General features: G+C 42.3%; 1 protein-coding gene across 4 annotated transcripts in view; it reads left to right on the forward strand.

Annotated features, from left to right (window-relative positions):
- Positions 1-3,837: 3,837 nt before the first annotated feature.
- The window catches only part of LOC142563959 (uncharacterized), a 47,077-nt gene continuing 23,307 nt past the window's right edge, over positions 3,838-27,607 (forward strand). For 3 of the 4 annotated variants that reach the window (XM_075674710.1, XM_075674712.1, XM_075674713.1), the window contains exons 1-5: positions 3,838-4,314; positions 8,254-8,289; positions 12,544-12,684; positions 15,858-15,933; positions 23,116-23,214. In XM_075674710.1, the coding sequence (XP_075530825.1) occupies positions 3,980-4,314; positions 8,254-8,289; positions 12,544-12,684; positions 15,858-15,933; positions 23,116-23,214 (687 nt within the window). In that variant the 5' untranslated portion in view covers positions 3,838-3,979. The remainder of the gene's footprint in view (positions 4,315-8,253; positions 8,290-12,543; positions 12,685-15,857; positions 15,934-23,115; positions 23,215-27,607) is intronic. The other variant, XM_075674711.1, reaches the window with a different exon arrangement.

Here is a 27,607-nt window from a genome sequence, read left to right on the forward strand (position 1 = left end):
CAAGGTGAAGTAGAGTCGAATGCCTCTACAACGAACGCCTCTACCGCGATATGACCTTTATAACGAATGATTGAAGATGTCCCTGCCCGAATCCTTTCATATGTATCGTGAATGCAGAACAACGAAGATTATACTCTAATAAATTTTTCTGTACAACGAAGAAATTTAGGCATCCAGCACGGTTGGCTTTTTGCTTTAGAAAGAACGCCGCGTAGTGGTACCGGCACTGCCCTCCGCAGACGTCACCGCTAGCGACGTCACCACGCTAGCGATATGTACTTGACGAACGTGTCGACGCAGTAGTAGCGCTGCCGCATGCTCCTGAAATCGTTCACGTCGTCGCAACCGCTGATGCGTGGTGAAGACTTGCGAATACGTCACAGTTGATGACGACGGGATGACACATATATATATATATATATATATATATATATATATATTCATAACTTACGATGATATGACGTCTTCAATATCATCTAAGGCGGAAATGACGCAGATGTTAACGAAGGCAACAGTGATAAAGGTGCGGCAAATGAACCAAGAATGTTAACTGACAGCTGACAGGAGATAGCGGCATTCAACGATTTGCCACTTTGTGTATCTCCTGTATGTCACCACGGATCATGCTGGGAAGTGAACCTTGATTAAATAAGGTTGGCTGCAGTCGCACATTCTCTCAAATGGACACAAGAAAATTAGCTACTGATTTCACTAAGTATCAATCAAATTCATATCAGAGGCTTTCTTCTGTTGAGCATGCTTATAGCCTGCTCTATTGTGAGCGGTATGCTGCACGGCCTTTACAACGAGGTGGCCTGCATAACGAAAGCTTTTTGAAGGTGCCGAGCACTTCGCTATAAAGGCGTTCGATTGTAATCACCTTTTCGCTGTGCATACCGCCAGTGGCCCCATTAGGCTTAGTCACGCTGACTTGATCAGAAGTTTTTAAACTAGTACGAATGCTCATACATCGAAAATTCCGATTCTAATCGAATAGGAATATTTGAGAAAATTACATCCAAATATCGAAACGAATATTTATATGTCTAAACAAACAGAAACACAATAAAGTGTTCGGGGTGTTGGTATGACAGCAACAACAATAAGGACAACACATGCAAAAAAGAATACAGGATTATTTACAATGTTTGGCACAGCATGTAATGGATGTCGTTCCCGGTAAGCTGAGGAACTTGCAAATGAGAAACAGCTGCTTGCACTCATTTGGTACAGTACGATAACGCAAATAATGAAACAAGCAAACATCACGTCACCAGATGCACGTGGAGTGTTGTCTTCGCTGAAGGAAGGAATGCGATATACTACGGCACAGTGCAATGACTCTTTTAAAGAGATGCAAACATGATAACACTATCCGAATAATAAACTGACTTGGCTAAATCGTGACAAGCAGAATATCATACATAGGCTGACTAAAGGAAGCCATTCTCATTGAATGATGGAAAATAATGAGCAGGAGAGCAACCTTTCATTGAAACATCGCCCAACTGTTTGCCCGATGCAGTCGCTGAGGAACTGGTGCCTCTCCGCAATAACCATGCACGGCTTTCCAGTTGCAGAATCAGTTGGAACAGTCCTCACTCTTTCTCTTGAGACTAATCTTCCTCTTTATTCGCCCTAATGGAATCTAATAAGTGTTAATTGTTATTGCTTATATTCGAAAAGAAGCAAATATTTGATCATTTTAAATAATGAATTCACAAGTCGAAAAGCGCAGAATATTTCATTATTGTATTCGAAATTTTGTATATTCGCAAAACACCAATGGTTGGCGGATGGCTGAGTTAACGTTGTACAAAAGGTACGGCATAGTAGGCTATGGACAGAATAAGACGATGAGAACTTAGAATGGCCGTTGTGAAAACAAACAAGAACAAAAAACAAGCTTGCAGTTTCGCCCCCATTGTGGTGCAGTGGCGCGATAACTGGAGCAATATTACAAACAGTAAGTCTGATTCACTCAGTAGTGTTAGAGCAAGCATTCACACATTCGGGTGAGCAAGCTCCTTTTCAAGATGAAGAAGAGTGAAATATGGCAGAACAGAATGAGCGTTAAATATCTTCTCAGTATTCACGCCATTGGTAACTTAAAGGGGCACCAAAGCGAAACAATAAATCAGTTTAGACTAATGAAGCATTGTTTGAGAACCCTGCAGGCAGTCATTTAAAAAAATAGTTTATTAAATAAGAAAATGAAAGTCCAAGTATCACTATTTGAATTTGGCGCCGAACCCCAGCGCCGGTATATCAGCGTGACGTCAGGGATTCCAAAGTATGTTTTCGCATTTGGGCCGCGTTGGCTGAATAAGGGTTCCCGAAACTTGCCATGTTGAATATTTGATTCCTTTAGAACACAATGCAATCAATCTGTACCGCTATATATAGTTAGTGAACCCTAGAAGATGCCCTCAAAATCCAAGACGTCACAGCCTCCAGGTGCGGGAACTTAAGTAGGCGTCGCCACCCGTATTTCATTCATGCGCTTTTTCTGGCTTACCAAACGTCTTATCGTTGTAAGAGTGGTGTTTTTGCTGTTGTATAACGGTAATTTTCTGATGCAGAAGCAATCATTTTTAACTTTAGTGTCCCTTTAAAGCTTGGTTTAGTTCCAGAAGCCAATTTGAATGTTAAGTTACTCTGTGTAAACACGACTCGTCTTTAACTTAATGCTCGCAATGAGTTGATTGGAGGGAGGTGTGTTCATCACGCCAAATACAATTGCAACCATGGAAGAACGAAAGCTCTCAGAGGGAGCGTTACGTAACAAATTTGGAGGCAGGGCAATCAGCCCTAAACGAGGCCCCGTAAATTAAAGGTAAGTATAGTATCTTCTGCTTCCGTGTTCGACGGAAACTCTAGCGCTCATTGAATCAAAATCGCAAGAATTCGAGGATCACGAGCTTCGATTTCCATTAGAAGCCCGCATGTCTTGGAGGAGGAGGGGATAAACTTTATTAAAGAAGAGGTCTTAGGCGGGGTTGGGGTGACGTTCCCCTCCCCGCGGTGGGCTCCTCTTCTAGGCCGGACGCCAGGTGGCCAACCGACGATGTCGTTCGGCGACCTCTTCGGCCCGCTCCGTGACTCGGAGTTGAACCTCCGGGTCCGAGCTGAGCAGCGCGGCCTCCCACTGCGATTGGGTAGAGAGCTGCAGACTGTTCGACGGCTTGTCGTGATTACATGAGTATAGGATGTGTGGTGTGTCTGCCTTATGGTGCCCACAGAGATAACAGACGGGGCTGAACTGCTCTGGGAACCATATGGAGCATATGTACGGATTAAAGAAAGTGTCTGTTTGGAGCTGCCGCCAACTGACTTGTTGTGTTTTACTTGGAGATCTATGTGGTTCTGGGAAGATTTGTCTTTCTTTCTTGAAGTGGGTAGTAATTTCTTTGTAGGTCGTCATTCGCTCCTTGGCCGACCTGAGCTCGGGGTAACGCACCTCCCGGTTAACTACGAATCCTCGGGCAAATTGGTGCGCCGCCTCATTTCCAAGATGGCCTGAATGGGCGGGAACCCAGTTCAATGTGATCTGGCGGGTATAGGAGATTTTTCGTAATATTTTGATGGCTGCAGAGTGGGCCCCTCCTTTGCAAAAATTTCGAATTGCGCTTTTAGAGTCGCTGATGATGTATTTGGCAGTGGTGGAGGTAATGGCTAAAGCTATGGCAGCTTCTGAAAGATTTGCATTTTAGCTTTTCAAAATTTCGCGCTCTCCGCCTGGAATTCAGTGAATTGGCCTTGTCTGCAGTGTGTTCGAGCAACACTGAAAAGTGCAAAACGGCGAACAAGCCAACTTCGCTCCATTCCAATCCAGTCCGTTGTCAGCTGTCATGGCACCTCTCGCCGAGCTGTTGAGGTTGCTCAGGGGGTTCAGCTGTGTTTACACTGCGTGATTCTCGGCACTCGCGCTGGCCGTCGTGTTTGGTGCAAAGCCGGTGAAAGCGTCGACGCTTCGACGATGCCCGAACAACAGAATGTCACCGGCTGGCGCGTCACGCACGTCGTCGCGTACTTGTTAGCGATGGCGACTTCCATCGCTGCGCTCGTCTGTTATCGCAACATGAACGCCCGGCTTCATACCACGGTGGACAAGTGCCTACTCTTCACGAAGCCCTGGATCGACGTTGACGCGACGGGCAAGTGCCAGATCGACTACACTCGCATCGAGTGGAGTAGTGACAAGCTGTGCAACTACGTGACCTTCGCGCTGCTCGCTTCGTTCGTGTACAGCATCGTCGCCGTGTGGTTTTTCGTCATGTGTGCTCCAAGCCGCGGGTCACAGCTGAATGACAGGTGAGTTACGCACGAGGCGGTAAGCGCGTGCGTGGACCCGACGCGAGTGAAACAAGCAACGCACAAACATGGTCAAGGACGTAGCAAGAAAACTCGGGCGCTGGGTCGCACTGAGGGGCAGAATAAGTAGGTTACCGATTACATAAAAAAATAAAAAACACACATCGAAGAAAGAACACGGGATGCAACGGTACAAAGAGCAAATGTACCTTAGTTGCGATTATGGACTGGGTTGGGCTTGCCGAGGTATAAGCTTTGACCAAACTTCCGGCGTTGTCGCAATCTGCCGTCGTTGTATCTACGTTTTGTTCCGACAGGGCGTTTTTGGTGCAGTGTTAGAATGCTTGATTGCTCACTCGGTTTACGAGAACGCTGTACTGAATTCTCTTGTAGCGCGTTACAGAAACAAATAATAATTCCCTCACTACGGTACATTTGTCATGTATTGCACGACGCACAGCATAGACGTGTTACAATATTACGGAATAGTTTGGCCTCCGTGTGCCGTTGTAGAACCGCGGGTATACGCGTACAACCGCATAAATATGGCGCATCTGTCATTGCAACGGATGTGTCGTTTAGTGGAAAGTGCGACTCGAGTGGTGAACATGTGTTACAGCTGTAGTAGGCACATCAAAGGTCCCGTCTTTCTTCATACCTCTCGGCTGTGGGAGTTGACTTCACTTCGGTGCCTTCGTCGTTTCTTATGTTAGACCGGAGAAAAAGTGTTTGCATTCTGTCACGCTGTTTCCAAACCGTCCAATGCGATCGCAATATAAATGTCGCTTTAAATATCACAAAATTCAAAAGACCAGTTCTCATTTAACTTATGACGGTACTGAATTAGGGGGGCCACTGTTCTCTTCTTTTTGGTCATGATTTACACGCACCGTGTTTTACATTGTTTTGTGTAATGCTTTGCTAGAGGACCCTGGTCAGCTTTGCAGATAGATGCGACCAAGTTAGCCTTCTCTAGCTGTCAGCAGCTTCCTTTTGATAAATGCTACATTGAATCAGAGCTGATTCAGATGGTCTACCGAGTTCTCCTCTAGTGTCACATCAAAGTTTGGTGACAACAACAAAAATAATGTATTGGAAGCAACTGGCACTATGTATGTTATTACATGGATGTGAGACTAGAAACAGAAAATTGTGATATAGTAATATTTTTTCAAATAATAAATGTGCCATGCATTATTGATGGGGCATAACATATTGTTTGGAAACACAAAGTGCTGCTTAATAGTAAATGCCATATCCCTGTGTGAAGCAGGATAGCCACACTGTACTCTGATCTGCATTTTTAGTCTAACCATTTCACAAGGCTATTTTGCAGTGAGGTTATTTCTGTTGGCACTTCTTGCTGGGAAACAGCGTGGCCGGTACTGAATTCTTTTAAATATTTTGTAGATATCTTGGAAAAGGTTCCTAAAGTTACTTACACCTGAATGCAATGTAATCAATTATAAGTGACAAGCAATTAATCAGCCCTGAGCCGACACTGTGAAAGCCATAATGACATCTGTGGAAAGTGGTTCAGGAGTTTTAGGGTGATGTCCTCGGTCGTTTTTGTGTCCTTTATTCTCACTGAACTCCAAGTCTCGGTGAGACTACTTGGAATGCAAGAAGCGTTATCTGACAATCTAGCTCAACTTTATATTTCTTGTGTCCCTTTAATGCTATGGTCACAGAGCAAGGAGTACTTGGAAGGAACAACTGCATATGAGAGGCTCACCTGATGTACAAAGAAAAACATTAATTAAAGTCAAGGTATGGGGTTTAAAGTCCCAAAACTATACAGCGGGCTATAACTTACGTGGGATGCGAGTGGAGGGCACCAGATTGGTTATTTCAACCAGCTGGGTTTCTTTAACGTGCACTCAAAGCATCGTACATGAGTGCTTTTCCATTTTGCATCCACATAATGTGGCTGCTGCAGTTGGGATTCGAACCCACAACTTCTGGCTCAGCAGGAGAACACCATAGCCACCAGGCCAAAGCAGCCGGTATGAAGAACAAAGAAAAAACATGCAGAAGGACATGGTAGGCTGAGACACTGATTTTGGTGAGGCAGCACACTTGGGGGAAAAAAGACATTCATGCAAACACGAATGATAAGGACATGCACATCTATGTGGAGTACACATACCTTTGTATGTGTGTATTCGTATACACAGGTATGTGTGTGTCCTCATTATTCATGTTCGCATGAACGTCTTTCTTTCCAAGTGCACTGCTTCACCTAAGTATGAGTCATCAACTAGCCTGTCAATACGTATTTACTGAGACACTCTTGGGATGGCACAGAATGTGCATTTGCTTAGTAGTGTAGCAAGCCACGTGAATTGGATGTGGCAGTCACTCGCTCCAGTAGTTCATGACAGTTAAAGGGGCTACAAAAGGGTAATCTCGACTATTTTGAGTGTATCATTGTAACTGAGAGTTGAGGGCCCGATATGGTCATCCATACACCAAAAGAGCTAGGCCCTGCATGCACATTTTAACTTGAAATTTAACTCTGAAATCACTGCCTCTATGTCCCTTCCACTGACAGCACCCATCATTTTGGCTCGGGCCGTGGGATGTCGGAAGATGTCTGGCCACTGCTGTGTCATCTGCTCTGAAACAGTTTCGAGATCACACACGTCATTTTTCTCCTTACACACTGGCACCCAATGGCTAAGCAAGGGTGTTGCTGTTGAATTTTGCTCTCAGTTCTTTTACTCATGGGATAAAAAGAAGCGACAGACCACTGAGATGCCCATGCAAAAACAAAACAATGCATGGCGGCTATGAAGGATTTCCAGCTCCTGCAATCGCTTACAGTGCTTGCAGAACGCAAAAGACCTTCGAGATTGGGTTCCCTTACTCTGAAGAAGTCGTTTCTGTGGGGCAGGTTCATTTTGTCGCCACTCTTCATTGCCAGACTGTTGTACAGTTCTGGTGCGAGATAAAAAATTAAATACAAATTTTCTACTGCACTGAATGCATTCAAATTTGGCAAGCTTGCTGTGGCACTTTTGCATGGTTTAACATGCAGTGTACAAGTCAAGCTCGAAAATTTGGTGTCATGGCCCCTTTAATGTGACAGCTGCTGATGGGCAGTATTTGCTGCTGCTTTCACAGCCACCAGAGCACGTGCATTTGATTACTTACATTCATCTGCACTTTTAGTTTTTTCGTGACGTAATGTGAGTCGCTATGCCTCGTTGACATGATACATGATAAGCATTCCATCAGTGCGCTTGAGAACAGCGAGAAGTGGCAGTAATGCTGTAGGAAGCTGTGCCTCAACTTTTGTCACATCTTCTGCTAGTTGATCAGCATGCAGTGATAGGTACCTCCACAGTGTGGATCGACGTAGGGTATCACTACAAATGATGTTACATAAAGCCTGTACCGAGCTCTTATAAATGTTTGCAGCTGTGAAAGAGATCCGAGTTTTACTCATATGTGTTTGCTTGTATTGTAGGGGTTTAACATTCTAAAGCAAAGGCAATATTTTCATTCGAAGACTTTGACAGATGCTGATTGGATGAGCCAGCGGGAAAAATGCTCATCGCTCCAGCGAGGTGTTGTGCCAGACACCACGTTGCACAAACAGAATATCCCCAAATGTGATTGGACTGAAGATACGGTCTCAGCTAGTGGGCTGCTAGAGACACCACAGCGGGAGGTTGCAGTTCATTTTTGACAGTCCAGGTTTTCGTAACGCGCATTCATGAGCATTTTTGCCTTCTGCCCTCACTGATTTGTAGCTTGCCTTTGGGAATCAAACCCCTGACCTCAGGGTCACCAGCAGAATGCCTTAGCCACTCAACTACTGGCGCGTTGTTTCCTTTCAAGTGTTCCTTGCTCCGTAGCCACTGTGAAGTCATTAATGCTGCTGCCATTTGGTGAAACAAAATCAGATCTTTAAATGTCCCCCTTCCCTTTCAGTGACACTTACGCAGTAAATGGCCACAAGATGATGAGGTAAACCGGAAACCGGAATGTTCACTTATTGCCTGCTTTCTTTGAAGTCACATGGGGAAAAGCTTGCTGCATCGAGCCTCCCTCACTTGTGCCATCCCTAATTTTTCTTTTGTTGCCTGTTTTGCTTCATCTAACTTTCTCCGCACTTCTCTCTCTTTCTTTTTATTAAACAGTTCACGTTTTTTGTCCTCTGTTCCTGCTTTTTGTCGGTCTACTGACATTATTGTTTTAAGAAGCAGCACACCTTTATTTACTGCAAACGTGCAACTTGCATCCGTTTTGATTTGTGTCCATCTGTCTTTATCCTTGTTTTGCACACCCAAGCACAACCACCCTTATTTATTGTAGCTCACTTCATAGGAGTCAGGATATCACATATTTATTTTGTGAGGTCCTCCTGCTTTTTTGTTCCCGTGACCCATAGCAATGCCCAGCCACTCAGTTTTGCAGTCTTTTTCTTTTTTTATAGAGGCACCTAAAAACACAATGCAGCTGTATTGTGACAAATGAGCAGACAATTGTGATCATTGCAGTTTCTTGCAGGCCTGGATTTATTTCTACAGCTTGGGATTAGTACCAGATACCAGATAAAGTTCCAGCTGGATCTTGGTTGCTCGGTGTGATGCAGTCATGTTTCATTGTTAGTGCCGATTTCTAAAATCTTATGGCCTTGAGCAACTTGGCCAACATTGCACTCTTTATCGCTAGGATAAGTCTTAAATGAAGAAGTCGTTATTGGATTTTCTCAACATGCATTATTAAGTGCAAAGAGGAGCAGGGGGATATCACTGAAGCATGGTTTATTCGGGCTTCGGTCGAGAACTTTTGCTCCTGTGCTTATCTATTGATCAGCCATTAGATAGAAATATATCCTACTAGCACCAATCACAGGTTAATGTATGTTATAGTAATTCTATTTATGTTCATAATGAGTGTTATATGCTATTCTTCCTCCCACCAATAGTTTGTAAACCTTTGTGGCCACTGTACCTAAAAAAGTGTGAAGCTCAGTTCACCTTGCTTCTGCGCATGTGGCTTTATTTTGCAGTGCTGTGTGAGCACACATCTGAAATAATCAAGATAGGCCTGTATGTAGAAATTGCCGCACTTCGGCACTGTTTATAAACTCAGCTGCTTAATGCTCAGAATATTGGGTGAGATAAATACACCATTTAGTAAACCTGTGCCTTCTTTAGGGCACACCTAAAGAACCGACTACAAAGTTCGTGTGGCAGAAACAGACACAGTGACACAATGCTGATTGTTCGCCAGCTTGGTCTACACAGAGCGAAGAAGGGGTGGCCGCTGCTGCGTGCTCGCTGCGTGGCTGCCCGTGTTGCTGGGCTCGATGAAAGTGCTCTTATAAAACAAAAAGATTATGAAAAGGGTTTTCATTCTACTATTTATTGTGAATTGCTAAGCAATTGGAAAAACAGAAAAGGTATTTTGCGTGCATTTACAAACAACTTACATTCTGTTTATGCACTCTGCCGGAAGTCACAGGGAGATCGCCCTTTGTGATGCCTGGCGAGCACGCCTCACGCATTTGCCGCTTCCAGCGGTGAAGTTCGCTGGGCAAACTTTTTATGGCCGAGCGAGGGCGGCGGCAAGCATCAAATTTGCTATTGCTGGGTTTTGGACGTTCACGGCTAGGTGATGTTTGTCTTCTTATGCCAGTATTTCCCTCCATGTAGCTCAGCCTTAAACCAGCATTACACAAAGTACATTTTTACTTTTTACTTCCTTCCTGATGGGCCTTTATTAGCTGTCTCGAAATGTCTCCGTGCCAATGATTTAAGACGAATTCCACTGATTGTTCTAGAGCATCTCTGTTGTTCGACAGCGAAGAACTTATCTGTTGCTTTATTCAAAGCTGGTTCCTATTTTCCACCAGCCCTTTTGGATCAGCTCAGTCTTTAGCAGATTATTGTCTCCTGTAATACTACTGGGGTACAGATTCAGCTGGGAAGTTTGAACTTTATTCACATCAGGTAGCACTCTGCATGATGCTGGAGGCCCAACGGAAAAAACTACCAGAAATGACAGCTTGACAGAGCTTCAAACCCTCCTTTGCTGGTAGAGAGGCAGCACACAAATAAGTGGGAATATAGATACTTAACATCAGAATGTGTGTAATAAAGAATGAGTAACAATCAAAATTGTGTTCATGCCAAAAGCGAATAGCATAATTTAGCATAATAATGTAGTAATTAAGTTTGAGTGTGCATTGCACCATTCACTCCTCCGGCAGTTGAAAACTCTCGCTGAGATCTCGTGCGGAACAGTCTTTTTTTCCTGCATATTTGGAATTGTGCGAATGCGATCGGATTGCTTGCTTGAGGATTCAAGTAGCTGCACCCTAGCAATGAGTGGAATTCACCTTTTGATTCAAATGCAGTGATGGGCCAAAGACAGGAAGGAATCAGCTCATAATACAGCCTCCTTGGTTTTGTCTTCTGTGGTTTTGTCTTTTGTCTATGCATTGCATGATGGGCTATGCTTGTCTTAGGAATGTTGCCACTGTGAACACTGTCTATTTTGTCTTGAGTTTCTGTTGTGAAAGTCACTGTGAACACTGTTTAATTTGTGCCGGGACCTTGTTGGGCTGGTGGAATTTGCTGCAAAAGCTTCCACGTTGCTAATATTAAGCAGGCCACGAGAGTGTTTTCGAACAAGTGAATTCTTTTTTAATGCGATGTGGCTAAACATTACGTGCACATGGCTTAACCTAAGTGAAGAAAACCTTATTTTTGTGTAAGTTTTGCAACCATGGCACAATAGTGAGAGTGTGAGAGGTCAGCAGCCTACATTTAATTAATTCTGCTTATAAATAGGATATCAGGCATTTCTTTGCAGAGTGAGGCAGAGTAAAATTTGTCACTATGCATGCATTTATATCTTTCAAAGAACAACTGCTTCGCACTGCTTCTCATTTTAAGCCACCTAAAGCAAAATGACCGCTAAAGATAAGTACATTAGGTTTAACAGTGGTGTTTAATTATGTTGCTACTTATCACTTCATTGCTGGTTAAGCACAGATCTATAGTACAAGGTGCATTCAGTTTCAAAGGTGCCCAATTGCTGCTTAATGAAGTAAAGTACTCGCCGTAAAGACTTGCAACTTCTATTGCTTTTCACATGAATCAGGTCGTAGAAAAATAGAAGATCGTGTTTCTTGCTACCACCCGAAAATGGATCGCTACTGCAAGTGCCTCTTTGAAGTTTATTTTTGCCACTATTACTGTTCCCGAAATTGGAATAAGTACTTGGAGCCATAGGATTACTGAGAGTGTTCTTAAGTGCTACGAAAAGCCAAAATGGATAGATGCCAGCTCAAACGAATGTGGGGAATGACCAACTTCTGTTTTGGTCATAAACTGTTGTGCACCACCTACAAAAAGAATGATCGCTTCATTTGTGTCAAAGCACGGATTCAGCCGTTAGCTTCTATTCTTAGTGTACTGTTTTATGAATTTCCACGTCAATGCACCTTGCAATATAGAGTTCAGATCATAACAGTAATATTTAAATGTTAAATTTTCTAGTGCTAAGTTAAGCCAGACTTCTTAAACCAGCTATTGCTTATTTTTTAATCCAAGTATTGGCACCAGAGTACACTTCTGCATGTCAGAGTAGTGGGTTTTCCTTATCATAAGCAAGTAAAGCTTTGAGTTCTCTTGTGCCATTAGTGGAGTACACTTTCGTAAAAAATGTGCAATTACCTAGGTTCAGGATTTCTGAAAAACAGCTACAATAAAAACTTGGTGAATTGACCATCTTTATCAACTTCACAACAAGAAGCTTTGCAGCAGTCAGAAAACAGATGAATTTACTGAGCCTGGCGCTCTTCTCTGAACTAATGTTTTTATAGAATGAGATATTTCCAGGAAATGGCTGTATTATACTTATTTTATTTTGACTCAGTGAAAAGAAAAATTTCTGTTCTTGTTTTGGGCAATCCTTTAAAGGAACACCTTTTATCAGAGGCAATCCCTGCCAGACTACCCAGAGTTCAGTCACATTTCATTGGCAGGACCGATTAACAAAGACAGACCACAAAAAACAGAGCATCACAGGACAACACAGGGGCTCACAACTCACTGTCTTGTTACCTTCTTCTCTTTGTGGTCCATCTATGTTGAATGATACTACCATTATAGTATTGCGTACAGATGTTTCCGACTTGGCAGCATTGTTTCACTGCATTTTGTTTCTTTCAATCACTCCCTTGTCACCAACACATGCCTCTCTCAGCATCGTGCATGTGTGGAAGATAGTGGCACCAGCATCAATGCTGAGTGGGGTGATGGCCCTCATCACCCTCGTCATGGCCTGGAAGGTAACCAACGGCATGAACATCTTCTTCGACGACCTCAACATGGGGGCCCAGAGAAAGTGAGGAGCCACTGGCTTGTATAACTGCCTGCACCTTCATTTATTCTCTGCTTTTCCAACTGTAAAAGCTTACCGCTTTGTGCAGAATTTTGCTGCAACATCAGCGTATAGTCTAGCTCATCTAATAGCAAACACATGTTCATGGCATGAGCAAGGTTACCATCATTTTTCTGTTGGGCATGCAACATTGTATGTCTATTCTTCTGCAATCCATTTGCCAATGCAACAGGGGGCTCTCTCATTGTCCGGCATCTGCTACAGATGATCACGTTGCATGTGATAGATGACATAATCAGAACACTTATGTAGAGCGAAAATTTGTCTCAGTAAGCATATTCGCTCTTCATTGGAGAGAGGTAGCATTCCTCATGAGGTTTCTTTCTGTTGAAGAGATCACATTGTCAAAACAATGGAAGGCTGCTGCTGACTTTACTGTAATGCTCAGTTGTTTCTTACCTGACGTGAAACTGATGAAAAAAGAAAATGGAGATGAACTGAAAAGATATTCAGGGAAATATATAAAGAAGATTCGCCTCCAACAGGGGAGCCTTGTTCGCATTCTTGGTTAGTATTCAGTTTTTTTTTTTGTCATGGCTCTTCCCAAACCCTGGATTTCATCTATGCAGTTAGGTGTGCACGCTATGCTGCCACTGTAATGCAGACAATTCAGTGCATTACTCAGCCAGCAAGCGATAGCTGTGCACAGCACCGAGCATCTGTAAGGAAATCCAGGAGTGCAGAAGTGTCGTGCCGCATGAGTGATGCAAGCGACAGCTTCGATGACAATGCAAAGAGCGTGTAGATGAGCGACATGCTGTTTACAAGTGATGTGTTTAGTATACACCAATGCAATCATAGCGTACACATGCAAAAAACTGTACTCCAATTCATATTTATCAGGCAACGCTGCGGAAGTATGCAGGCACTGCAGTGATAGAAGTCTCACTCAGTTTTCTTTGCAGTGTGGTTGTTTTTCTTTTGTCTGTGACACCCTTTAGAGACTAGCTATTATTCCATGCACTATAACTACGTCTTGTGGACATAAAGTTACATGAAATCACCTATTAGTATGTGACATACATTTGAGTGTTATTATAATGCGGCTGCATCTGACTCTAAAATGCTTTTGTTATCATGTCTAAGGTATTCGCTATAAGCATGTGCTTATTACTATTTGCCAAGACAAATTTTACGTATTTACATTTGCATTATGTACATACTACATTTTATACATATAAGCTTATTTATCTGTAGCAAGGAACATTTTAGCTTTGCTTCGTTGTTTCCAATAATTTATTATATCTGTGTTAGTTATATTTAGGTTCTATTGTACTATTCCTGGCCACAAGCTTAAGCAGTTCACTGTGGCCACAAGTCACAGAAACATCTCACTTCACTTGGGCACTGGCACATATGTCAAGATCTGCAATGCTCTTTATGTAATATAATTTTGTTGTATTTTTTACATAAATGTACGAGACCTAACATTAGTAGATTGAATTACATGGCGCATATCTTCATGTTTTTTTCTCATGTGGTGCACTATGTTTTCGTCACAGAAGCGAGCACTGTAGGAAGCCCTGCTGTCTATAAAATGGAACATAAATGTACGCGTGCAGGTGCATAATTGGAGTTAGCATCACGACTAGCACATGCCAGCAAGCAGGATGAGTAGCAGCGTGACCATTGTTGTATAACATCAAATGCAGTTAGCTGCTTTAAAGGGCGAATCAAGCACCCGGCCGACAAGCCTACAGAAATTTGTAAATTGTAAGCAAAAATGGGGTAAGCAGTTCTTGGTCATTTATTCACATAGTCGAAGTATATAGTATATTACATACATAACAGTATATTATAATACATTATATTATATATGCTACAGTGTTATGTAGAGTGGATACTTGCAAGGCCTGAGAGTTGGTGCGATCAATCAGTCAATCAATGTACACCGAAACTTATATAGTCACTGTACCATGTTTCGAATGTAAGATGAGCTTTTTTCCCCCATAATTCTTAGCCTCAAAGTTCTTAGCCCCGCCTTATTTGCGAGGCTGATAGCTTCAGTGTACTATTTCAATATGGTGACTGCGGTGCCACATCTGTGGCAATCCAGGCTTTAGATGGCAGTGTAAGTTTTAGCAACTAATAAACCTTGGCAGGTGAGGCGGAACCATATACTTCTGCGTATAACCTTCACCGAGAATTTGAAAAATTTAACAGTAAAGACTGGGTGCAGGTTATATGCAAATTTCGCATTGTGTTGTGACTTCATGCCAATGCGAATTTCGTCTTATTATGTGGTTTCACGGTAGCGGGAGAAGGGCTGCCTTAAAGCCACAGCATAAGGTACAAGTCGCTCTGCCGTGAAATTGCATCTCAAGGCAAAATTGGTAAATAACTTGTACCAATTACTCTGGCAATTCTGATTATTTGGTATTTCAGGTGATCCCCACCAAGTCTGAATACTCTGTCGGCTACTCTATATTACTTTATGTTATAGTGTGCGTACTTTTCTCTTTATTGCTTTATGTTAATATGCATACTTAAGTTCTTTTCCCGGTCCCCAAGCGTCACCCTGGCCTCATAATCCTGACTGCCTAATGAAGAGATAAATATGCTATACTGCCAGTACTAACCCATCTAGCCAAAACCTGAAGGATAGCAGGCTTGTCAGGTAGCTAAGTCTTGTGAAAGAAGCACTGCAATGGAAAATGCTAAATGTAACATTAGGAGATGAAAACAGGATTATGGATTAAGAAGCAAGTGTACGTAGATAACTTTGCACTCTTAGTTGAGATTAGCATGAGAACTGAAATTTGTGGAGCTCATGTGGTATGTGGAACTGGTAGTCTATCAATGCAACAAATGTAAAGGAATGGGTGCCATGTAAAGTGCAATAGAAAGCAGCATAGAATTGCATGGACTGTGAAATTGGAATATTTCAATGTATCAGATGTGTGTGCAGGGCACAATTAATGAAAGACGTCTTGGAGAGTTCTTCGCCTTGAAGTAGACCTAATTGTGGCCGTTAATGCTGATGATGCATTTATCTTCTTTTTCTGGCTCTGTGTTAATTTTAGCAGCTGTCAGCCTAAGAGATATAGAACAGCTAGACTTCTCAAAATTTTTGTCAGTGTTTATTTCACTAGACTGAGGTTTCTTTTCCTTTTCAGTTGCAGCACCAGCAATTTGATAAGCTGGAAAGACAACACAGTGGCTTTGCTCCTTGGCGACCGTGTACCCACAAAGGTCAGTGAAATGAGGCCTGAAGCTTCCATTAGTTGATGTCTATATTGCCTATCTTGCACACTAAGCTTTTTAACTCTTAAACAGCCACTTCCGAGAAAGCTCGACTGTCCACCTTCCCACAAACCTGGCCAATACCGGGTGTATGCCCATTTTGTGGTTTCATCATGCACTCTGCTTCTCGAGATGCAACTCGTGTAAAAATAACACTGTGTACCTGTCGGGCCATCTATGGATAGGTCATTCAAACATCCACAACTTGTGAGTTTTTGAGAGCTCTTAAAGCAAATGTCTCAGTGCTCTGTCACTCTGTCTCACTAGGGCAGCAATGCAAAACCGTTGTGACAGGTTCATCCACTCTTTGACAGATGAAGGTGTTTATGAACTCTTTGTGCATTCTAAATCATAATAAAGTGATGATGAAGAACCAGCGTCTATGCAGCATGAAATTCCTGCTGAGTCAACACGCGAAAAAAAATAACAGCAGGAGCTGCAAATTGGAACGGCAGCCATGGCAATGGCGAGTGTGGCAGGCATGTCCATTTGGACTGTGATGGCTGAAAGAGTTTGTAACCTGTTTAGAGATACTAAAATGGAGAAAATGATGACAAAGAGCCAGCTTTGTAGCAAAAGATCACTGAATTAATCATGTAACAAAAACAAAAGCCCTTGCATGGGTTGCAGAGCAGTTCGAAAAAAAACTGGCAGTCAGAGTTAAAGAGCCCCGTGCTAGGCATTGTCAGAAATTTTGATTACAAACTAGAAGTTGTGAAGTGCCATTCACAGAGCATTGTACTGCAAGAATCTTTAGAAAGAGATTAACAGAAACTAAAATTGAAGACATTGAATTGTCACAAAGCAAAGGTCAGAAGTTGTGAGGTATCCTCTCCGCAGCAAAGACCTTTTCTCATTGATTGCCTTAACCAGTAGGTGACATTCCTGTCCTGGCTTTTACTATATTGGCACTGAGTGTCCATATGATATATACGTTGTATTTAATCGCACACAGTTCGTTAATATAAACGATTACTGCTCATCCAAACTTCCAGTTACATCAGGTGTTCCTCTGGGAAGCGTTTTAGAACATTTGCTTTTTGAAATATATAATAATGACATTGTTAATGTTATCCCTGAACCTGTAGAAATAAGGCTATTCGTTGTCAACTGCGTTATGTTTAAGGAAATTGATAACGCAGACGATCAGGTGCTTCTAAATGCATGAATAATGTTTATCAGTGGTGCAACCAATGGGTTACGAAGCTAAACACTGAAAAAAACAGTGTACATGAATGTCACTAGAAAGAAAAATTGCTTCTCATTTCCATACACGCTATCATCTCACCTACTCAAAGAACTCAGCGAATATAAGTATACTTTGGCGTAACAATACCAAAAAATTTCAGTTAGAATAACCACATATCTAACATATGCGCATCTGCCTTCCATAAGTTATGCTTCCTCAAATATAAACTTCGACAAGCCCCGCTATCCGTCAAGCTGTTGGCCTATAATTCAATCATATTTGACCTGCCCTCGAATATGCACGTATTATTTGGGACCCACACACTAAGGAAAACATTCATGCTCTAGAAATTATTCAACGTAAATCCATTCGGCTTATCTTTTCTCGATACTGCATGACAGACCCCCCAACCTTTACGATGCAACAAAATAATATCCAGGAACTTAAGCTATGTCGCAAAATTCTGAAATTAAAGTTTCTTTTTCACTTGAAAAACAACCATCTCGCATTAGATCCTGCTCCGTACATCCAACCTCTGATGTCACGGCTGACTCCAAATCGTCATGCTGAATCGATAACACCATTTAGAACGTATACTAGCACATTCAAGTTTTCATTTTTTCCACGAACGATTACAGACTAGAACGCTTTGCTGCTATGTATGCTTCAGAACAGTGACTCATTCAACACATTAACATTATAATGTGAAGCGCTTTACTTGTTTTTTCTTGCAAAGTACTGTTGTTCCTAAAGTTGCAATGTTTATAATTGTTTCCATGGCCATAAGGTGCTCATTATGCCATCTTTGTGTATATATTATTTTTTTCTCTCTCTCTTCATGATCTATGATAATTTCTGTTTGATGTTTTTACCAGTGCTCGTGTAGCCCTTTTTGATACCCCTCCTGCATGGGCCCTAGCATGGGCCTGCAGTATTTTGTAAATAAATAAATAAATAACACATCCCTATATATAAAGCAAAGCTTTCTTGGCAAACCCTTCCAAACTTTTCTGACTGGTTGCTGCATCCCTGCTTGAATAACTCAAAACATAACAGCGTAGGTATATATCATGAGCCTCCTAATTACCATAGCCATCTTGCTACCCTTACAGACCTGCCAGTGGTGGGCTCTCTCGTCTGCATAGTTACACAATAAAAGAAACATGAAAATCCTCTCTCACTACAGCAAATATGCCTTCATGTGCGTCATTCCTTTGTTAAAGGTAATGACTCTTATTGGCTCTTTTTTTCAGTTCTGATGGTCGAAGGATTGTGTTGCCTCCGTCACATGCCTACTTCTTTTCAGCCAACGCACACTAGTTTTTTTTAGCTGCCCATAGTTTCGTTTTTACATACTGCAGTCCTATTTAGGGCTATGGCAGGAGTCAGGCTTTTTACAATTGTACAGCATACAAACGGTACAAGTATACACAGTGCTGCAGAGAAAGACCTCAGCAAAAAAGCTCACTAATACTCAACTTAGCAAAAAATTGTCCAGTGGAAGAGAACGAATGCCTCCAGGCAGCAAGGTCCTGTATTCAATATCTTTAGTGGGAAAAAGCTATAAACACATGACTTTAGCACAGCTTTAAACACATGACTTCGTGACCAATAGGGTAGAATATTAAGACGGTGATACCATCTGTGAAGGATGTTCCGAAAGTAAGTTTCATCATTTATTTTCACATGGAAACTTTATTGCCAAAAACAAAAAAAAGACACCATGGCATCATGATCTACACACCTTGCACTATTTTTCCATAGTTGCCACCGACATTGAGACATTTGTCGTAGAATGAAATCAGTTTGAAGAAACCATTCTGGTAAAACTTGGTGCCCTGCTATGCAAGGAATTGTTGCACAGCCTGCTCCACCTCAGCATTCTTTTGGAAATGATATCCCAAGAGTGTAGCTTTCAATACAGGGAACAGGTGCCCATTCATGCTGTATAACAGCGCGCACTTCCATTGGTGACCAGATTGTTAGTATGTGTCTGTCTGCCATCGTGATTTGTACCCTAACTTCGGGCGCACAGGTCTGCTGCTGTTCTCTTTTCTTCGGCGCTCTGTGCATGCGTCATTTTTCCTCCGCTGATGCTCCTTCCATTACTGAACCAGCAGTGGGGAGGGATTCTTGTGGCAATTGTTTGTTTCACCTGGTGTACCATTTTCTCTTTAAAAAAATGACAAAACTTACTTTAGAAAATCCCTCATAGAATGAGGAAGGCTCCGTGAATTTTATGTGTGCTAATTTGTGTAGGCTTTTTAATGCTAAGAGAAGAAAAGTTCGGTGAAATAATTAAGGTGAGCAGAAGTTTTAGGGATTCTATGTGTGAGAGCTTCATGCTATTCAAAGGCTGCTGTGGTTTAGATTCTGTGAATAATAAGTTGGTGTAGATGATTCCTTCCTTAATGAAAAAAGACTAAGTAGTTGTTAGAAGCAGATATGCCACTTCTGAATTAAGGGGCCAGCCTTAATTAAAATTGGTAAGATAAAATATTGTGAAATAAATTGAATCTTTAGAGCTGCTATTTTTGAAGCTTATAACTCTACTGTTGCTCTAATCTGTAAAGTATTTCGCTTCACGGATCAATAGTCTGGTCAAGAAATATCAAAATTACCACCAAGAGCTCGTTTCCCTCGTATCTTGAGTTCTGCTATTTCCTTACAATTTTTTATCACTCCTGTAGATCTCCCAGCATTGATATCCTGGCAACCAGAGCAGATAGAATCAACATTTTTTTTGGAGTAGAAAGCTTCATTATGATAAGTGGTATAATGCACGCATACTTTAAAGTTCTGGCTTCAAAGCTTCATTATTTTGCTCTATTTCTTGCAAGATTGTTCTGACATTGCAGAAAACGAAGTTTAATGTATTTTAATGGCACTCATATTGACCGTTTTTTAACAGTGGTTGCATTATTGCATTCTTCGTCTTTCAGGCTAATGACCCATGCATTAGAATAAAAATTTTATGTTGCCATTTTCTCACAAAGAGGCTTGAAACAATAGCCTGTTTATTTAATAAGTCGTCATGTAGTTGACATGTACAATAAACGAAATAATATTTGAAATTGGCATGAAAAACTAGACAAGTATGCATAATTTCATTAAGATTAGCTGAAAAAAAGAATGTCGCTTTCAGAACCAGGTGGCCTTCGCAAAAATGTTCTGATACGAGAACGAATGCTTGTTAGCTGTGCTGATGCTTAGCAACCCATTGAACTTTGCAGCAAATCTCGGTAATGTCGCTCATTAAAGTAAAAGTTCCACATGCTGTGGTGGTTCTGTGTGCTATTCTCTGCAATAAAGTGACATGTAATACAATCTAACCTCTTTACAAAAAGTCATATTTGGCATGAAAATGTTTTCATTGTATCCAAGATTCGTTCATAAGCCTATATTTATTGAACTCTGATAGCTTTATAAACATTTTAAATTTACTTTAAGTTCGATAATTTGTTATAGCATTGAGGTACAACTGTGTTTCTTTTCGTCACCAGAGGATGGCAAAGGTAGTTGCAGTTGCACATAGTGCCCTGCAACTACTTTTCTTAACAATAAAAAAGGAGTTGCGTTGCCATACGTAAACATGTTGACTGAAAACAATATATAATCAACGTCCCTGGGGCGGAGAAAACATCCAAAAAATCTGGCAGTCGGAAAAAATGAATGCGTGCCTTTTAGTGCCTGCGAGGGCTAAAGTCGCCACAGGTACATCCAAAATAGCTCTGAACACATTACAGCACACTTATTAGGCATATCGGTGCTCGTACTGTGATAGGAGACGGCGGGTGCACGCGTGTATAATGATATGATTAATGTTGATACGATTGCCCTTTCCCACTCATGTTGTGCTTCGCCGTAATACTGTGCATATGCTTCACCGCGTAACACTTCTGCATTGAGGCGAAGCTGACTTTCGGGAACCTGCATTATGCAACGCGTCGTGCTTTCCGAGTTTCGAAGCCATCGGCGAAAATTACAGAGGTGCAGTCGGTGCCATTACTAACAGCGGCGAATCGTTCAAGTGAAAAATTTGGTAAACGCATAAGCTTCACCTTTAAGAGTGGAACGCGATAGCATTCAAAGATGCCTGACTGCTTGTCACGCTTCCCGGCAACTGCTGCTTATGTAGCCGTAATATTACCGGGACACGCTGGCGTCGAGTGCTATGCATGAAGGCGAGCTTTCTGGTAGAAACGCGGCCTCTTGCGTAGGCCGTGATACGACGGAGGCGAGCGCCATCTGGCGGTCTTGCAAAGAACCGGGTGCGCCGCTCCGTGGCTTGCAATATTTGTGCATGCCAGCGCGTCCAAATTGTGGATGCCATGGCCAGCCTGTGAATGGTATAAATGCTGAAAAAGGGGTTTGTGTGAGTTTCCGCGCAACAGAATTATGTTTTCTCGTATACATATTCAAATTACAATCCGATGCTGTTATGTCTATAGGTTGTGTGTAAGTCGTACTTTACGATTTTTCTGATGTATTTTACTTTAAGAAATTCAATTAGTTCAGTAACTTCCTTGTGCTACACGGAGGGTCTGTGTGGTTGAGTATGCATGGTTGGGTTTGCATGGTGATCGGTATGATTTTTGGCAAAACGATATTCGTCACGGGATGCTGAGGCCAGATTTTCTCCGACACGGGGCCTTTAACGCTATTGCGTTAAAAACATGGCACTGAACAGCAAGAAGTGGGTTAGTGAACGCCGAAGTAGCTAGGCCTAGCATTGCCGTGTTGGTGGCTACGGCTGCCAGCGGATCTGCATGCGAGAGCACCGGTTCAAAGTGGCGAGATTAAATGGCTTTGGTGGCGGCTTCAATTAATGCCGTTTCAGACCTGCGGTCGTAGCAAAAGTGTGGAAAATCGATTGGCAAATGATTTTTGCGTCCGGAATTTCAGACGTCCTTATACATTGATTCTAGGGATACGCGACGATGCCACAAAGACATCGGAATTATCGGCCATAATTCGGGCGTCCAAAAAATTGGTCGTTTATTGCACTGCATTTTCTAAACTGCAGTGTACAGACTATACAGATTTCAAAGTTAGAATTTTGCTATGTGCGGATTATCTGGGCATGCAGGCTGCACATGATGTTATTTGTTAACTTCGGAGCTGCAAAAGCACGTGGAGAGACTGCAGCTGCAAATTTCCCTTCCACTAAACTGCATAACAAAATCTGCTCTGCAAAGGTTTTCGCTGTGCACAATCAATGTTTTTCAAGCTCATACTGGCAGCTCGGGATGTGCAAGTGAATGCTGATTGGGATATGGCTGCTCTTCAGGGCTTCGACTAAGGAGCACACGGGCAAAACCAAAACCTAGTTGAAGAACATGCTATGCATTCATACATAATTTTATAGTACTATATGCACAAAACAGAAGAACAGTTAGCACTGAGCACATTATACTGGCATCGAATACTGTGTACACTATATGCTAGTTGCAGACAAGCTAAAGAATGTACTTGCAGCTGAAGTTCGTTCTTGTGGACTATAAAGCGTGACCTGACTATAGTGTGAAAAATATGGTAGCACTTTGCAAGCACATTGTCGACAATTTCAGTTTTTTTTCTTTCCAAAGCACTTACAGGATTAGCGAGTGGCATAAGTTGGTTTATAAAGGGTTGGTTTGAAAAGACAGTGAATGAAGTGGTAGCTTTTCTCCTGCTGGTAACTGACAGTTTGGTAAGTGCAATTAGTGTGTCATTAGATTACAAAACTTCAGTCGGGCTACTGACCACTAGTAAAATATAGTAAGCAGCTACCATATAGACAGCTCATTTTTACAAAATAAAAAAAAGAAACGGCTGCTCATAACTTATATTTACCGTTTTTTTCTGTTAGCTGCTGCCACCTGTTCTTTGAAATCTTATGTCAGATGCGATGTCAAGCTGAATTTCAGTCACCGTACCATCATTTTTTATTTTCATTGCAGTTGTCAGTGTGGCTTGTGTTTTTCTGTTGGACGTTTGCGACCTTGGTGCTCATCATACGATGTGCCACAGCCGCTGACTTCAACGAGAACAAGCAGGAGGTGAGTGCAAGCCATTCAACGCATTGTCAGCACTGCGTACACTGTTCCTCATTTCATTGTCTTCACTTCTGATTTCACCGATCACTATCTCATTTTCTTCTCTCATGGTTGTGGTGCTTATTGTAGCTGCTGAGCCCTTTTGCGCATTGCACTAACATTTGCACCGTGCTGGGGTAAAGAAGCACTAAAGGGAAGCGCTGAATCAAATTAGGCAGATGTATTTTCGTTAATTTCCCGGTAATGTTCTGACTATTGAAAGTGAAAACGAAGGTCAAAACTTAATTTGCTTAATTCGTGCCGAAACCCCAGAACTGGGAGGTCATTGCGATATCAAGGATTTCAAAATATTTTTCATATTTAACCCACTGGGGCTCAGTGACAGTTCTGAGAAACTGCTATGTCTTCAACTTGTTTCCAATTCATTGTAGTCCATTTTTTAGTGAAAAAAATGTATAACTAGGCCTTAGTAGACGCCATCAATATTTATGTCAAAGTGAGCAGCTGCCTGCGGGAACTTCAAGGTGGCATTGCCACCCGTATTTTGTTATTGCATCGTTTCCTGCTTGCCAAGCCTGCTCTCACCACAACAGTGGTATTTTTAATGTTCTTGAAGAGAAATTTAGTACTAAAGCTCAAATATCTTTTCTCATTTGTGTCGCTTTAACTTTTTACTATGAGAACCACTAATGTAAATGGTGACATTTAAAACATTTTACTAACCTAAAGGCACTTCTTCTTTAATTTGTATTTATAATGTTGGTTAGTATGTGTAAATGACACCACAACGACGGGACAAAAAGCAGATGTCTCGGTAGCTGCTGGAGGTGCGAGTGTACAGCTTTGTATGTAGAGTGTTCTCATTCGCTATTTTTCGCAGTGAACATTCGTATCAAGCAGTCTATTAAATAGCTGAGGGATTGTAAATACATGGCACTTTAAAGGAGTCAATTTTGCCCCTACATCTGAAATGGTTTATAGAATTTCTCCCGTGGAGTGCAGGTTTGCGAACACAGTAACACATGCTGAGAAAATGGCTTTACAGCCAGTTCTAATGCTGTCTTGTTTTTAGCGATGTTGAGGCTATGAAAGATATAATGAAACTAAATTTCTAGCAGATCGAAATCATTTGTTTGAAGATCAAGAAGGATATCTGATGGGGCTCTAGTGCTGACCAAACCCGAGACAATTTTTAGAAATTTACTTTAAGTTACATTAAGTGTGGGGGGGGGGGGGGGGGATAGCACATTTGGTCTTTGACTACCTTTAAGGTGGACACTATAGGGTGAAATATCTGCTTTGCAAACCTTCCACACTTTTTCAAACCCCGTGACTGCACTTTCGCACTTGGCTATCACTGCTATATATTGTATACATAATGTTTGCAACTTACACTCTTACTACATTTTTTTAGCTGCTCCTTTTTCCGATCTGTAACAACTCTTCTCAGGAGTTCACAATGACGTTTCATATTAGTCATAAATATTGATGTTTCTGTCAATAACCAAATCACCTGCATGCAGAAAAGAAATAAAAATGACTGTTCTCCCTCACAATTTTAATCAGTCTTGATGTGTCAGACCTAAGCATGCTACCTCAGAGCTATGGCAGCCTTTCTATGAAATCACAGAGAACAGCTGCATTCTGTGAGCTTGTGCTGCGTGCGTATGGATGAAGATTATGTATGTAGGTAGATACAGTAGAACCTCATTGCTATGTTCCCGTTATGTACGTTTTCCTGGCACCAACGTTTACAATCGAGAACACACGAAATTACCGGATAGAGTTATGCTAATTTTTTACCAGTTCATATGTTCCTGGAAAACACGACTTTTTGGCACCAACATTCAGCACATCGCCAAACTGTGATCGTATCGTACGCTTTCTGGCCGCTAGATCCCATGTAAACAAGAAAATGCGTGAGGCTTGCGTGATCGAGAACAGTATATAGCTGCCTGCCACGGCAGCTTCACCGCAATACTCGCCCACCTGCCTAGCGTAAAAACGCTGGCGCGCACTTGATTTCACATTTCGGTACCAGCAAATCTTCTCCGGGGTCGTCGCACGCGGCATTTACAGCTATCGCCGCCAATCCTATTGCGATAAGCATCTTCGCCTATGTGTTTCACAGCACGTGGTGCTGTCGGAAGCGTAGCACACACTTTTAATAGGCAATAACCAAAACACATTGCCCTTCCGTGCAGACTGCGACCGTATTGGTGATGAGGAATTAAGGAGTCGCCATCTGTCAGAAGCGTCTTGCTTGCGTAGTATGAGGGATAATGTGGCATGCTCGTCATAGGTTTAGCTGTCGGCGCTCAATAAAAACACCACGTGGGAACCCTCCTGGCCATTTCTGTAAGTGTTCTCGAAATGGCAGAAGTTTTTTGCTGTCAAAATAATTACCTTGAGCAAACAGAAAGCACAGAATGGTTTACAGACGCTATCTCTTTACTGAATACGCACACTGAATGCCCACCGCGCGCAGCCGCCGCAATGGAGTCCTCCAAATTGGTTTCTTCTGTGAAAGGTAAGCAGTCGCTGAGAGCAAACTATGTGAAATATGTTCTTATAATGGGCTGTCTATATAAATAAATGGAGCATAACAGAATGAAGCGTCAGTTGAACGATTGCACGAGTTCGCAGCGAACAAGTTCTGCATGCGTGTCTGCGCACAGTGTTTCACTTTCGCTGCGAGCGGGTTTTCACACCGTGCCGTGAGCTTTAGGCCACAGCATACGAGCATTCAAGCACCATTCCCTATCCGTTTCAGTTAACTTTCCAGTATCTAGCACCAATAAGCTCATAGATCAAAGCTTCACGACATTATCAGGGTGTGGGAGGGCATCTCAGGTGCGGGTGGCCATCTCAGTGTGCGCTTTCTGCTACTCACCAAACATTGCAGTTCCGACGCCGTACAGAAATCTTCCTCGAGGAAGTGCTTATGCACATCCAAGTTGTAGCCGATGGCTGCTTGCTGGTATTAAGTGTCGCGATCCAAGCTTCACGCAGCTTCTTGTCCTGCGGGTATATGTGAAGGCTGACACCGGGCTCCGTTGCGTACGCCGGGCACTGGGGCTCTGAGCAGTAGCCTACCAAGTGGGACTTCTTCAAAGGCGGCCACTACCTATTATGGTGGTTTCAAGTACTGTCAAGCAGTCACTCGAAACAGGAAAACCTCCCCAATTAATCAGAACCGCAGCGCAGGTGAAACTTAAAACTTTAGTTTTCAGCTTCCTTCGGCGCTTCAGAAGCAGCCAACGCACCTGCTGTGTGCACGTGATTCCTTAATACCACGTCACGCCGATGGCAGCGCCAGCTTTTCCAGTGGTGGAGCTCGCCCCCTATACGTTTTCTCGCCGCTAGATCCCATGTGAACAAGGAAAGGCCCAAGGCGCGTTCAATCAAGAACAGTATATAGCCGCCCGTCTCACGTGAAAATGACGGCGTGCACCTCATCATTCCAGTACCAGCTGTCACCGCCAAACCTATTGCAATGAGCATCTTCACTTATCTGTTGTGCAGCGCATGGTGCGTAGTGCCATTTGTAGCTTACTGCATGCTTTTAGTAGGCGATAATGCAAATGCGTCACCGTTCCTTGCTGCAGGCAGCGCGATGTGGGCATCACGTTTCGTTTCAGCGCGATGTGAGCATCACATTTCGTTTCGGCAGCATCCGGTGTCGCCCACCAGCTTGATTTCGTTTCGGTTTCCCGTTGACTTGTTCATACAACAGGAAAACAACAGAATGCGTCACATGCGTGTCGGCATCTCATGCCACAACATTCTGCACGGTGCTTCGAATTACGTAGATGTCAACAATAGCTGGAGTCTGTCAAATTTTTTTAGTTTCTTTGGATCATACATTTTTCTGGTTAGTATGTTTTTTCTCGCATTCTTTTTCAAAACGTACGAACAAGGTCCTACTGTATACCACCTGTTCCTTTTTTTTAGTTTGAACAGATATATTAAGATCGCCTGTAACAGCACTAATCCACCTTTGCAGGTGTGCTTATGGAAGAAGTGGACATTACTTGCAAAACAAATTGCAGTGTTCAGTGACCTAATTAAAACGTTCACAAACTAACTTCCCAATTGAGCATGTTAGGGCGTGTATTACAACTGCAAAATTGAAAGTAAGCAGTAGTGAAGTCATGTTTGCTTAGCAGAAATACGAAAAATATCACCGCTTTTGAGATACCTATTCTGCTTTAATGTGGACTACGAAATACATGAGCATTAAGGATAACAGTTTCTCAAATACATGTGTCATCAGTTTGGGATGACTTTAACTGTAACGCCAATGCATTCTTTAGCAGATTCTGTAGATGGATTTCTTGAAAGTGGGGCTAGATTTTAAGATTTCTGGTAATCGGGTATGACTTCACTACCGCTA

The sequence above is a fragment of the Dermacentor variabilis genome, chromosome 11 (genome assembly GCF_050947875.1).
Source record: "Dermacentor variabilis isolate Ectoservices chromosome 11, ASM5094787v1, whole genome shotgun sequence".
NCBI classification, from domain to species: Eukaryota; Metazoa; Arthropoda; class Arachnida; order Ixodida; family Ixodidae; genus Dermacentor; species Dermacentor variabilis.